Source organism: Barbus barbus, assembly GCF_936440315.1.
Source record: "Barbus barbus genome assembly, chromosome: 44".
Classification (NCBI taxonomy): domain Eukaryota; kingdom Metazoa; phylum Chordata; class Actinopteri; order Cypriniformes; family Cyprinidae; genus Barbus; species Barbus barbus.
In genome coordinates, this window is record NC_136722.1 from 5,439,120 (window position 1) to 5,452,777 (window position 13,658).

The 13,658-nt window shown below is 37.4% G+C and overlaps 1 protein-coding gene across 1 annotated transcript; it reads right to left on the reverse strand.

Moving 5' to 3' along the window:
• Nucleotides 1-1,072: 1,072 nt before the first annotated feature.
• LOC306863236 (uncharacterized protein) lies at nucleotides 1,073-13,576 on the reverse strand. Its single transcript, XM_079406480.1, has 6 exons — nucleotides 13,468-13,576; nucleotides 11,794-11,891; nucleotides 11,499-11,645; nucleotides 10,745-10,971; nucleotides 10,267-10,488; nucleotides 1,073-1,677 (listed from the first exon to the last, which is right to left on the reverse strand). The coding sequence occupies exons 2-6, from the start codon at nucleotides 11,889-11,891 to the stop codon at nucleotides 1,475-1,477; spliced, it is 897 nt and encodes a 298-aa protein (XP_079262606.1). The 5' UTR covers nucleotides 13,468-13,576; the 3' UTR covers nucleotides 1,073-1,474.
• Between the last annotated feature and the right edge of the window lie 82 nt (nucleotides 13,577-13,658).

Below are 13,658 nucleotides of genomic sequence, written 5' to 3' on the forward strand. Positions count from 1 at the left end.
AAACGGCAAATCATTGCCCTTACCCGCTGAAATCCCATCGCTCCTCAAGGCAGGGCATTGTGTTTCAAGGCACCACCAGTACAATAGCACAAACCAATGTGTTTCCATTGGTTACCACTCTGCACCCCATCTATCTGTATTGGCTGATATGACAGGCTGTGATTGGCTGATAATGACCGGCAGTTTACATAATTTCAGTCCTTTTCTAATTTTCCCTGTCATTAACTCTTCAGAGAGAGAACACAAGGCGATGCTTTTTAGAGCACATGTATACTACAAAAAGAAATAAAACCTCCTGGTGTGTCTGACCAAAGATAAAGATGCAAGGAGGGGGGACTTAGAGAAATCTCTCTACGTACTTGTTCCTTGGTGACGTCTGTTCTTTCTTTCGTCATAGCGCTTGAAGCCAACTGGGTGGAGGAGGTGGAAAGGGGAGTTATGAGTCTTTTTTGTTCGCGTAATGTATTACATATCATCACCCTTCTTTGTCCTGCTGATTGTATGCAATGCTGAGCATTATTCTACTTTTGTCTCTGTTCGCTTAAATGGGAAAAACTTTGCTACTAATTACTTTTTGTGCAACCCAAATGTGACTCAATTGATCTGATTGATTTAAATCTACAGAATGTCAGTGTATAAGAGCCACTGACCTTTGCAGTGCTGTACAAAAAAATCGACATAAAGCCTGGAAAGTTATTGAGACTTTCTGGAAGATTACACAGTTGTGTCCTGATATACACCCCCTGCTGCCTCTCTGCATGTAATATCTATACAATCTGGCATCCCATCATGCACCTTGCAAAGCTGACACCTGGGGCATAACCCATAGCTCATGACCCAGAAAATAGAGGTTGTGTCCTTTTTACATATCCCACAAGGCTCTGAGCATGAGGGGAAGTCTGTCACCCAGAGAAGACAAAACCACAAATACACGTTGTTTTAAATACACACACATACACACACACACACACACACACACACACACAGTATATATACTGTATATATATATATATATATATATATATATATATATATATATATATAGACCAAAAAAAAAACTTTCCTCTACATTACTGCAATGCATTTAGATGTTTTACTGTATCATTTCTTATTTACATCTTTTGATTTTGGAGTGAAACATATCCTAGTTCTTGACAGGTTTATTAAGATTCATCCAAATTTCTGCAGTGTGATATCAAAAAACATTTACATCTTGTTGAAAATGCAAATATTCAATCATCAAACAATTCCTATATAAACCGACATGATATCTAAATTGAAGTGGATTCATCCCGGAGCGTGAAACAGTATTTTTCCATTCAATCTCTGCCGCATTTTTTCAGTTTGCCGTGACGATTTTTGGCTCCCCCTCTGGCCCTGAGAGCAGCCATTTTGTCTCTCTCTCTCTCTGAAATGGGGGTGCAGTGTGAATCATCAGGCTCAGAGAAACGCTCGCCTCTGACAACCGCACACTTCACAGCTGATTGTGCAGGGCAGGAGACGCAGGCTGCCGGCAGGGCCGTCTCAGCCAGAATACATTACGTCCCAGCTTTTTAAGTCGGTGAAGACTATTACCCAGAAGGCCTTTGGAAGTTCTTATCAGCGCCAACCAGATGGAGAACATGTGAGCGATGTCAGTACCTGCAGACTTGTTGATAAAACAACACAGCCGGAAATCTGAAATTGAAAAGAGATTGTGCAGTATACGGATTTAATTTGGTTAGTAATGAAATTTCATTAATATGCAATGTTTAATTGGTTAATATGTATAAGGCATTGAATCATCTGGTTTGTATTTAGCACCATTAGGGGTTTATACTATAGAGACATTGAGTGAACCTAATATTTACTGTGCTTTTGCTTTCCTATGCTGACGTATGTGCCGTTTGTGTTCAATCACCGCATGTTACATGATTACAGGGCATGACAAAGCCACAGAATTTCACAGTTTGACTTCAGTCCAAGAACAACATGCATCCAATCCACTCATATCCTACAAATACACCCCTCAAAACCACAATAATCACACATATCTGCATATGCCAGAAAGACATTTAACAATTCACTTTTACAGCAGAATGCATGTCTGCCCCCTTGTGTCTGAGAATATTTGAGGAACTTGTCCAGGACATTTTTCACCCCAAAATTAATAGAAAGAAACAAGAATTGCCTTCAAATATAAAATGAAACAAAAAAATTAAAATATTTTAGGATCTCTATCATTTGTTGCAATGTTACATTATTTTTATGATAGGTATGCACATTTAGACAATACAACTCACTTTATAATAATGTGGGGAAAAAAACTAATAATAAAAAAAATCTGTATATTATTTATTATATCTAGTATATACAATATATTGTTTAATTTTTTATTTTATATATATATATATATATATATATATATATATATATATATATATATATATATATATATATATATATATATATATGCACACTGCAATTCAATAGTTGTGGGTCAGTAAGATTTTCTCTCCAAAAAAAACCCAAACAAGCAAATAAATACTATAACAGCAAAGGCTTTAAAATTACAAATTTCAGCATTGATGATAATGGGAAATGAAATCAAGAAAAGAAATGTTTCTTGAGCACCAAATCAGCATATTAGAATGAATTCTGAAGGGTCATTTGACACTGAAGCATGGCGTAATAATGCTGAAAATTCAGCTTTGCATCACAGGAATAAATTACATTTTAAAATATACTAAAATAGAAAACAGGTATTTGTAATTGTAATATTATCTCACAATATTACGGTTTTACTGTATTTTTCGATCAAATAAATGCAGCATTCGTAAGCATACGACTTCTGAACACTTGTTTTATATATAATTTATTTTGGAGTGCATTAGAAATGTTTTGTGAGATTCACACAATATATACACACACACATGCATTAACTTGAGAGAGGGTTAAACACAATTAACTCTACAAATATTTGATTATCAGTCAGTCATGAAATAAAATGGCTAATATGGCTATAGCAATGAAAAACAGAGCAGTATCCCTAACTCTCCACAGTTTAGTTCCGTTACAATGAAAGTGTCAGTGATGCGCTGACCTGCATTAAACAGACACTATATCATTCTTCACATTAGCTTGAAGGGAAAATGACCAGGATGTGGCTCAGTATGCCCATTGGTGCATGTGTGGGCCTTTGGCGTCCACTTCCTGCCCTGACCCACTTAGAATGGTGTGTTGGTTATTTTAAGACACTAGTCGCACACTCTGCGGCAGAAACAGTGTTGTAGAGGATGGTGTGGCAGTCCAGAGCAAAGCTGGTGTGTGACATCCAATGCAATGGCTGCAAATGACAGCGAGAGATGTTGTGCTTGACCAAAACAGCAAACCAATCCAACGATTGAGACAAAACAGGAAACACCACATGATGCCACTGCATTCCATATTGTGGAGGTGGTTTGGTTGAAAAAACAGAAAGAAATGCACTTATATTTGGTTTTCAAGGGCTTACTTGAACACTACAGATCTATTCTGAATCAATCAATATACTAATCTGGACTATCTCCTCTGAAAATCAAGTGTCTGGGTAGTTCTCTGTTAAACAGATCTGCCAACTGGTCTGTGGGCCTCAATACCACCACCACGGAAACAAGCATCAATCACTTACTGCTTATGACAAGCAATGAGCCTTATTGTGGCTCATTTCCAAAATCTAGAGAGCTGTTTCATTGTCTACATAAGCAGCTACTTTCCAAGACAACATCCTAACTAAAATGAAACAGGCAGCAAATCTGTATGTCAGACATATAATGCACAGACAAAATTAAACCGATTAAAGTCAACAACACATTTTACACTACATCAATTGTGTAAAAAATAATATTGCCAATTTCGTTAGCAGTAATGATTATCATAAATATATACATTATATATATATATATATATATATATATACAGTGCTGCTTGAAAGTTTGTGAACCCTTTAGAATTTTCTAGATTTCTGACCCAAAACATCATCAGATTTTCATTCAAGTCCTGAAAGTAGACAAAGTGAACTGAATCAAACAAGTGAGAGAAAAATATTTTCTTTGTAATTTATTTATTGAGAAAAATTACCCAGCGTTACATATCTGTGCACTGCAAATGTATGTGAATCTTTGCTTTCAGTATCTGGTGTGACCCCCGTTTGCTGCAGTAACTGAAGGTAAAGTTTCTTGTAAATACTGATCAGTCCTGGACAATAACATGTAGGAGTTTTAGCCCATTCCTTAGTGCAGAACCACTTAAACTCTGTGATGTTGGTGGCTTTCCTCCTACGATCTGCTTGCTTAGGTCCTTCCACAACATTTTAATTGGATTAAGGTCTGGACTTTGACTCAGCCATTCCAAAACATTAACTTAGTTATTCTTTAACCATTCTTTGGTAGAATGACTTGTGTGCTTGGGGTTGTTGTCTTGACCCACGTTCTCTTAAACAGATGTCCTGACATTTCCTTTAGAATTTGCTGGTATAATTCAGAATTCATTGTTCCATCAATGATGGCAGGCTGTCCTGGCCAAGATGCAGCAAAACAGGCCCAAGCCATGATACTACCACCACCATGTTTCACAGATGGGATAAGATTCTTAAACTGGAATGCAGGGTGTTCTTTTCTCCGAACATAATAGCTTCTCATTTAAACCAATAAGTTCTATTTTGGTTTCATCCAACCATTAAACCTTTCTCCAGGAGTCTGGCTTCACATGATCTTTAGCAAGCAATTTTCTTTTTGGAGAACAGTGGCTTTCTTCTTGCAACTCTGCCATGCACACCATGGTTGCTCAGTGTTCTGCTGATGGTGGGCTCATGAACATTAACGTTAGCCAAAGTGAGAAAGGCCTTTAGTTGCTTAGAAGTTACCCTGGGAACAACCTCACAGACTATTACACGTTCTGCTTTTGAGTGATCTTTTTTGGTCGACCACTTCTCGGGAAGGTAACAGTGGTCTTGAATTTCCTCCATTTGTACACAATCTGTCTGACTGTGGATTTGTGTCCAAACTCTTTAGAGACGGTTTTGTAACCTTTTCTAGCCTGATGAGCAAAATCAACTGTTTTTCCGAGGTCCTTAGTAATCTCCTTTGTTCGTGACATGATTCACTTCCACAAACATGATCAGACTTTGATAGATCCCTGTTCTTTGAATAAAACAGGTCACGTACTGACATTTGACAGTCATTGCACTGAAAACACCTCTGCACAGATGGACTCTAATTTCACCTTTAAATTAACTTCTAATCCAAGAGATTCACATACTGTTGTCAATCACAGATAAGCAATATTGGATCGTTTTCCTGAATAAATAAATGACAAAGAAAATATTTGCTCTCACTTGTTTGATTGGGTCCACTTTGTCTACTTTCAGGACTTACAGTGGGGCAAATAAGTATTTGATACACTGCCGATTTTTCAAGTTTTCCCACTTACAAAGAATGGAGAGATCTGTAATTTTCATCGTAGGTACACCTCAACTGTGAGAGACAGAATATAAAAAAGAAAATCCAGAAAATCACATTGTATGATTTTTGAATAATTAATTTCCATTTTATTGCAGGAAATAAGTATTTTATCACCTACCAACCAGCAAGTATTCTGGCTCTCACAGACCTGCTAGTTTGTCTTTAAGAAGCCCTCCTATCCTCCACTCATTACCTGTATTAATTGCACCTGTTTGAACTCGTTACCTGTGTAAAGGACAAAATTGTAGACCTGCACAAGGCTGGGATGAGCTACAGGACAATAGGCAAACAGCTTGGTGAGGAGGCAACAACTGTTGGCACAATTATTAGAAAATGGAAGAAATTCAAGATGACTGTCAATCTCCCTCGGACTGGGGCTCCATGCAAGATCTCGCCTCGTGGAGTATCAATGATCCTGAAAAAGGTGAGGGATCAGCCTAGAACTACACGGGAGCACCTGGTCAATGACCTGAAGAGAGCTGGGACCACAGTCTCAACGGTTACCATTAGTAACACACTACACCGTCATGGATTAAAATCCTGCAGCGCACACAAGGTCCCCCTGCTCAAGCCAGCACATGTCCAGGCCCGTCTGAAGTTTGCCAAAGACCATCTGGATGATCAAGAGGAGGCATGGGAGAAGGTCATGTGGTCAGATGAGACCAAAATAGAACTTTTTGGTGTAAACTCGCCGTGTTTGGAGGAAGAAGAAGGATGAGTACAATCCCAAGAACACCATCCCAACCGTGAAGCATGGGGGTGGAAACATCATGCTTTGGGGGTGCTTTTCTGCAAAGGGGACTGGACGACTGCACCGTATTAAGGGGAGGATGGATGGGGCCATGTATCGCGAGATTTTGAGCAACAACCTCCTTCCCTCAGTAAGAGCATTGAAGATGGGTCATGGCTGGGTCTTCCAGAATGACCCCAAAAGCACAGCAAGGGCAACTAAGGAGTGGCTCCGTAAGAAGCATTTCAATGTCCTGGAGTGGCCTAGCCAGTCTCCAGACCTGAACCCAATAGAAAATCTATGGAGGGAGCTGAAACTCTGTGTTGCCCAGTGACAGCCCCAAAACCTGAAAGATCTGGAGAAGACCTGTATGGAGGAGTGGGCCAAAATCCCTGCTGCAGTGTGTGCAAACCTGGTCAAGAAATACAGGAAACGTCTGACCTCTGTAATTGTAAACAAAGGTTTCTGTACCAAATATTAAGTTCTATTTTTCTATTGTATCAAATACTTATTTCATGCAACAAAATGGAAATTATTCAAAAATCATACAATGTGTTTTTCCGTTTTTTTTTTTTTTTATATATATTCTGTCTCTCACAGTTGAGGTGTACCTACGATGAAAATTACAGATCTCTCCATTCTTTAAGTGGGAAAACTTGAAAAATCGGCAGTGTATCAAATACTTATTTGCCCCACTGTATATGATGTTTTGGGTCATATTTATGCAGAAATATAGAAATTTCTAAAGGGTTCACAAACTTTCAAGCAGCACTGTGTATATATATATATATATATATATATATATATATATACACACACACACACACACACATAGATATATATATATATATATACTATTAAATAGCATACTATTATATCAATATTATGTAATTTGCAATTTGTGACGTTTTATTTTGTATTGGTATTTTTACACAAGAATGATTATTTCATGTTTAATTGATAGTTTAAAAAAAATACATTATTATTATTTTATGGTACATTTTGATATTTTAAGATTGAAAGTCAGAGTCAAAAGTAAAAATGCATTTTTAAAATAATTTTAAATAAATATTGAAGGCAACGCAAAACATTTCCAACACGTTATTACTATGATTTTATATAGCAGTCATGACTGGTCATCTGGTCAAATAAGCTTACAGGTGCTCTCTATTCATCAAGCGTTTTGATTCGTTCATAAGCGCAGACTCATGAGGAAGGATGGTGAACTCTGGCTCAAAATCATACCACTGCACCTGCCACACATTCAGCTCACATGAAACCACCACAGCTGCTGCGCTCAGCCCTCATTCCAGTCACGTCAGCTATGATGCTTCAGGCTCCATTAAGTTCAAAGCATGGCGCCCCCTTCAGCGAGACCCTCTGGTACCTTCAGCCGTCTACAAGAGGAACACAGCTGTCTGCACTGAAAGGACAGCAGGTGGACACACTCTCAGCTTGTTTATGTATCGGAAGTCATCCCATCAAAAATGACTGCAATAGGAGGCCTTACTGGCAATCAGCAATCTGCAAACTGGGAGGAAAGACCGACAGGAAGCCAGAAAAAGTGTGTGAATGACAAAGATAGAGTCCCACAGAAAGATAAACAGCCACAGCGGAGCCCTATAATGGCTTTGCACTGCTAATTTGTTACTCCACTTGAACAGAAAACAGCAGGAAGACAGTGAAAACACGCCGCACTGTCACTTCCTGCTGCCCAAAGACACGCTCGCAAGAACCTTCATCTTGGGCTCATTCTACTGGTGAAGACATCAGCTATTTATAGACCTCCAGAGGAAACAACCACCACAGGAAAAACATCTTTATACAGAATAAAAAATGGATGTGGTCCTGGAAGCTGATTGGTCAATACAGCATTCCAGCCACAATTTATAAGAAGAGACGTGTATACACAACATCTCAATTTTTTTTTATTTTTTTTTAAGAAGGATACGAAAAACTATTTGTTCAAGTGATATTTACAGTGATTTTTCTGTTCACACATCACATGTCTCATATTTCATCCCACTCTGTAAAAAAAAAAAAAAAAAAAAAAAGTTGAGCCAAATTAAAATGAAGGCAACCAGCTTCAGCTGATTTTTTTTTTGAGTTCTCAACTTTGTTTTAAGTTTATACAACAAAAAGTTGAGAATCTCCTACAAAAATAAGTTGAGAGAACTCAAAAATCTGCTGAAGCTGGTTGCCTTAAAATTTTAAGCTGGCTCAACTTTTTTATTTTTTAACACTTTTGTCTCCTGGTTGAATACTTATGCTAAGCCTAATACTTATGATTAGCCTAAACTTCATTAGGGCCCAAATTGTTTGTGACGGATATGACATCATATCCTGGAAAGACAGCAGTATTTTGTACTGACTTCTTGGGAAAAAACAAAAAAAAAACAAACAAAAAAATGGCTAATGCATGTAACCCTTGTTTAGTTTATGGTTCAAAAGTATTTAAGACATAATTATTATGTTCATGCTGGATTTTCATTTGTTTAAGATTGAAAGTCTGGGTCAAACGTAACCAAAGTCAAATGCAGAACATAGGAACTAGTTTCAATGAAAGGTCCAACATATTAGGAATACTTTTAACTTGAAGGCTTACCTGTCGAGAAGAAACATCGCAAATTCGTTGTTTTGACTGATACCCGAACATTCCATCAAATTCCTCCATCGTGTAAAAACACTTCTAGTGTTTACCCGAGGTTTACCCCATTGTCTCTATCTATGTATTTTGCCAAGTCTACGAATTTTGCCTGCACTTCTGTGAAGGAATCTGAATTTCTCTTTCAACACAACACCAGCTAAACACCCTCTGGCTCAGCCTGCGACAGTAGCCACGCCCAAAACTTTCGCGATTGGCTGCGAATAGTTATGCAAATGCAGAGGCTGACACTGACAGGCAGGTGAGATAGGACATCCATTCAAACCGAATGCAATGATTGGACAAACATTTTCTGGGCCTGAGCGACTCTACAGAAGATATTTATATATTAAGACCACTTAAATTGTTGATTGCTAACAGGATGTGCAGAGACTTAACTAGTATAACAAAAAATAGCCTATCCTACCTTTAAAGGGATAGTCCATCCAAAATGACAATTCTGTGATCATTTACTCACCCTCATATTGTTCCAAAACTATATGACTTTCTTTTATCTGTGGTGGAACATATTTTGTGAAAAGCCAAGGCTTTTTTAATTCAATGTAAATCAATGGAGCCAAAACCTTCAAAATGATGTGTTCCGTTTCAATAATACAGGCGAGGGTGAGTAAATATTTTGGAGTGAACTATCCCTTTAACATTGTGTTTCTTGTCCAGCCTCCCACTTTCCTCCAAAATGAGTTCTTCTGTGCATTATTAAAAGATTGAACGGTTCAAATGCACCTCCTGACACACAAAACTCAAGCGGGACGTTCAAGCAGTAATGGTATCAGAGTGCCCTCTAGTGTTCAGGCATGGAGTTCACTAGGGATTTCTCAAAATTAGTAACCTAAATACATTGGCCAACAACATAAAAATGTTCATGTGGTTCATCTGTGTTGGCAATAATGCCATGTTTCTTCTTTCTTAAAAATTACAAATAAAATAAAAATCAAGTAACCCAGGGCCTGTTTCATAAAACACGTTTAGCAAATAAGCCAGGCTTATTTCAGTTAGTTCAAATGGGTGAATATTTTGGAGGGGCACCACCCGACCTATCCATAAAGAACAGTCACGGCTGTTACTGAAATCACTGGATTTTGCCAGAGAATATTTGCTAAACCGTAGTAAATGTGACCACAAATTTAGCAACAAAAAGATAAAGACATTTTATGGTCCCCAGAAAGTCATACAGGTCTGAAATGACATGAGGGTGAATACATTTTCACGTGCGCGTAAACTACGTTACTACTACTACTAATAATAAAATACTTTTATAAAAATGTTGAATACTTAATACATAATTGTTTAAAACTCATTCGCATAAATGAATAACAATAACATAAATGTTTAAACATAAAGAGTCCATTCAGTCACAGTTTATACTCAGACATAAACACTTTCCAATGAACCTTTTCCAGTTGTTTCATCTGGAATCCCTCGACAGACATGAACAGAGAGAGCACTGGTAAGGTTCTCGATCTGTGAGCGGAGGAACCTGCGATCCTCCTGTAGGTCCTGCACCTGTCTCTCCAGAGCTTCAATCCTCTCCTGTTTGCTCTCCACCAGACAATGAAGTTTAGTGATGGTTAGCATAACACTACTGGGCAAATCTTCCATGATTGGAGGTCTCACTGCTGAGAAAGAGAGAAAAAACATGACGATTTGTCTCTGTACATGTATGCCTTCCTAAAAAAAGAGAAGACTTCTCTAACTCAATTGCCTGGATGGGATTCGAACAAAAAACCCTCTGTTTAATGACAAAACTTTACCAATCACAGCACTGCAGACAATACCTAAATATCTTCTCTATCTATGTCTCATCATGGTGTTTTGGAGATGCTAATGAGCTAATTAACATTGATTCTCAGTAAATAACAAATCACGTACTGGAGGTGGAAGTGGCACTACTCGGAGTGTTGTCCTGCTCTGTCTCAGTGGCAGCTGGCAGTGTGTTTATATTGTCCCACTTGATTACTACAGTCTCTGGTTCCTGTTTTATCCAGCTATAGCTGTTCACAGGACTCTCCAGTGTGGCAGAGCTGGAGTCAGCTTCACTGCTGGGAGAGTATGGAGCAAAATCCTGCAGCCATTGAGAGTTCATCTCAACCTGAGAGCTGCAGGAGGACAATGTCATATGACAATCATGGCATAATTCCACTTTTATATAGGCCTATTACTTAACTAATAATAACTTTAAAATCAAGATGAAGTCAAAGCTGACTCCATGTATGTTCTTAATATCGGTATTTTTGTGCACAATTCATGCACATTATAAAAAAAATAAAAAAAAAAATCATAAGAAAGAGCAATGTGTTGTAAATACAGTTTGCTGAAATCTGGATTATATTCATGTTAACAAACTATTCTCAAGGATTTAAGACGTTTAAAAAAATGTGTTTGTCAAGTGGTTCCATGTTATTTTCTTAAAATGATTATAATACATAGCCACTAAACAGTGGATAATGAGAATATTTATGACACCAGTGATTGAAATTTGCTAAATCTAATTTTTTTTTTTTTTGTAAGTATAACTGGCTTTCAAAATGTCCAACACATAGTAGGAATACTAGGAAGATGAAAAAAAGCTATAAAACAATGGTTATCAGGTTTGCAAACAATTAAAGAGGCTGAAGGCACATACGAGCATTGCAGTGGTACATTCCGAATCTTGCTCCTGCGACTTCTCTGGTAATGTCTCCATTTCTGCCTCAATTCCTCCTGTCTTGCCTTAGAGAGCTCAGCTACTGGACAATGTTTAGTCTTTCCCTCTTTTTTTCTTTGCTGATAACTTGAAACAAAAAGAAAGTGTTTTAGCAAACACTAAAATATAATATTTATATAAAAGCAATTGTTTTTAATAATAATGTAACTTTAAATATAACTGAATTTTTGCTATTAGATTTTAAGTTCATCTGTGTAATAAACAAATCGAACACCTCTCTCTTCTTCTTGCAAGGTAACTGGCCCTGGCAACAGGATCAGCATTCACCTTTGCTCTATGCCGAGCCGATTTCTCATTGTTTGATAGTGGCATCTATAAATGAAAAAACAAACACACAAAAAAAAGCTTGTTACAACACAATAATTATGTATATATGTAGAAAGTATATGTTACAAAATGGATAAGCATTTAAAAAAAGACTGTGTTGCATCTTAATGTTAGTTAGACTTACAGTTTAACAATTGTAATAACAGTTATATACATTATATTGCCAAAAGTATTGGGTCACCCCCTTCTAGTGAACAGGTTTGACTACTTTAGTAACTTCCATGAGTACAAATCTTAATGTTTAAGCATATAATGATATTCTAGGGAATTGTGTGTTTTTAATTTTATAGCAACAGTTTGGACAGGACCCTTTTCTATTCTAACATGACAGTGCCTCTGTGTATGAAGCAAAGTACAAAAATACATGATTGATTGAGTCAGTGTGGAAGAACTTGGCTGGTCTGGATAAAGCAAAGTCCTAATCTCAGCTGAACACCTCTGGTGTGACTTTAAATGCAGACCTTGAGCCGAAAACTCATCACCAAACACCAATGACTTGTATATGGGTACAGTCATAGACACTTTCAAAACTGTTGCAACAGAGATGGAAATACAGTTTTTAAATACATGAATTATGCTTCCATTGTTGTTGCCACAGTTTTGGAAGTGCCTTCTTCTGTTCTAAAGAAGGGGGTGTCCCAACACTTTTGTCCATATAGTGTACAAATTATTGGTGTTTGGTGATGAAGGTCTGCATTTAAAGTCACACCAGAGGTGTTCAGCTGGGATCAGGACTTTGCTTTCTGCAGACCAGTCAAGTTCTTCTACACTAACTCAATCATTTCTTTTTGTACTTTGCTTTATACACAGAGGCACTGTCATGTTAGAATAGAAAAGGGTTCTGTCCAAACTGTTGCTATAAAATTAGAAGCACACAATTCCCTAGAATATCATTATATGCTTAAACATTAAGATTTGTACTCATGGAAATTACTAAAGTAGTCAAACCTGTTCATTAGAAGGGGGTGGCCCAATACTTTTGGCAATATACTATATACAAGAATGTACTTTTTGCAGTCTAGTTTTAATAGATGCCTGTGTTGAAGTGAGTGATCAAATCAGTATCGATTATAACTATAAGTAGACTTTAGTTGCATTAAATACAGACTCCACATAACAGTAGAACTGCTCTTGCAATTCATTTACATTTTATATTATAGTGAAATTCCACTTCCAATCTAAACCGATCTAGAAGAATTAGTGTAACTGTGCACACAATATTTGATGAATTTAACTATGGATTAAAGTGCTTATATAATGTCATATACAGAGCAAACAACAGCTAACAGGATGATAACATCTAAAAACAACATGAATTGGAACTCAAATGACATTTTCAGCATCAGGAAATCACCATAGTTAGTGTGCTGGATCTTGCAGTGCGTGTCAAATGGAGTGATTGGTTACACCACTTGACATTTCAGTTTCCACATTTATCTAAAACAGTACCATGATTCATGAACCTTCAAAGCTTTCTAGCAGACCATATGTGAGCTTATCAACAAACTTTACTACGTTATAAAACGATGAAATGACACATTATTTGTAAAGACATACTAACCTTGACACACAGCCATGAGGATTTGAAGGGTTCGTCTCTGAGACACCATTTCCTGCTTCAGGGTCACATGACAGCAGCACGCAGGTTACACCAGAGACGGGGAGGGGCTCTGGTTACACCACACAGAACAGCTTCACTACTTGTTTCAAAGAAATTATAATAAATATTATGCCAAACTGCTTACCAGAAGA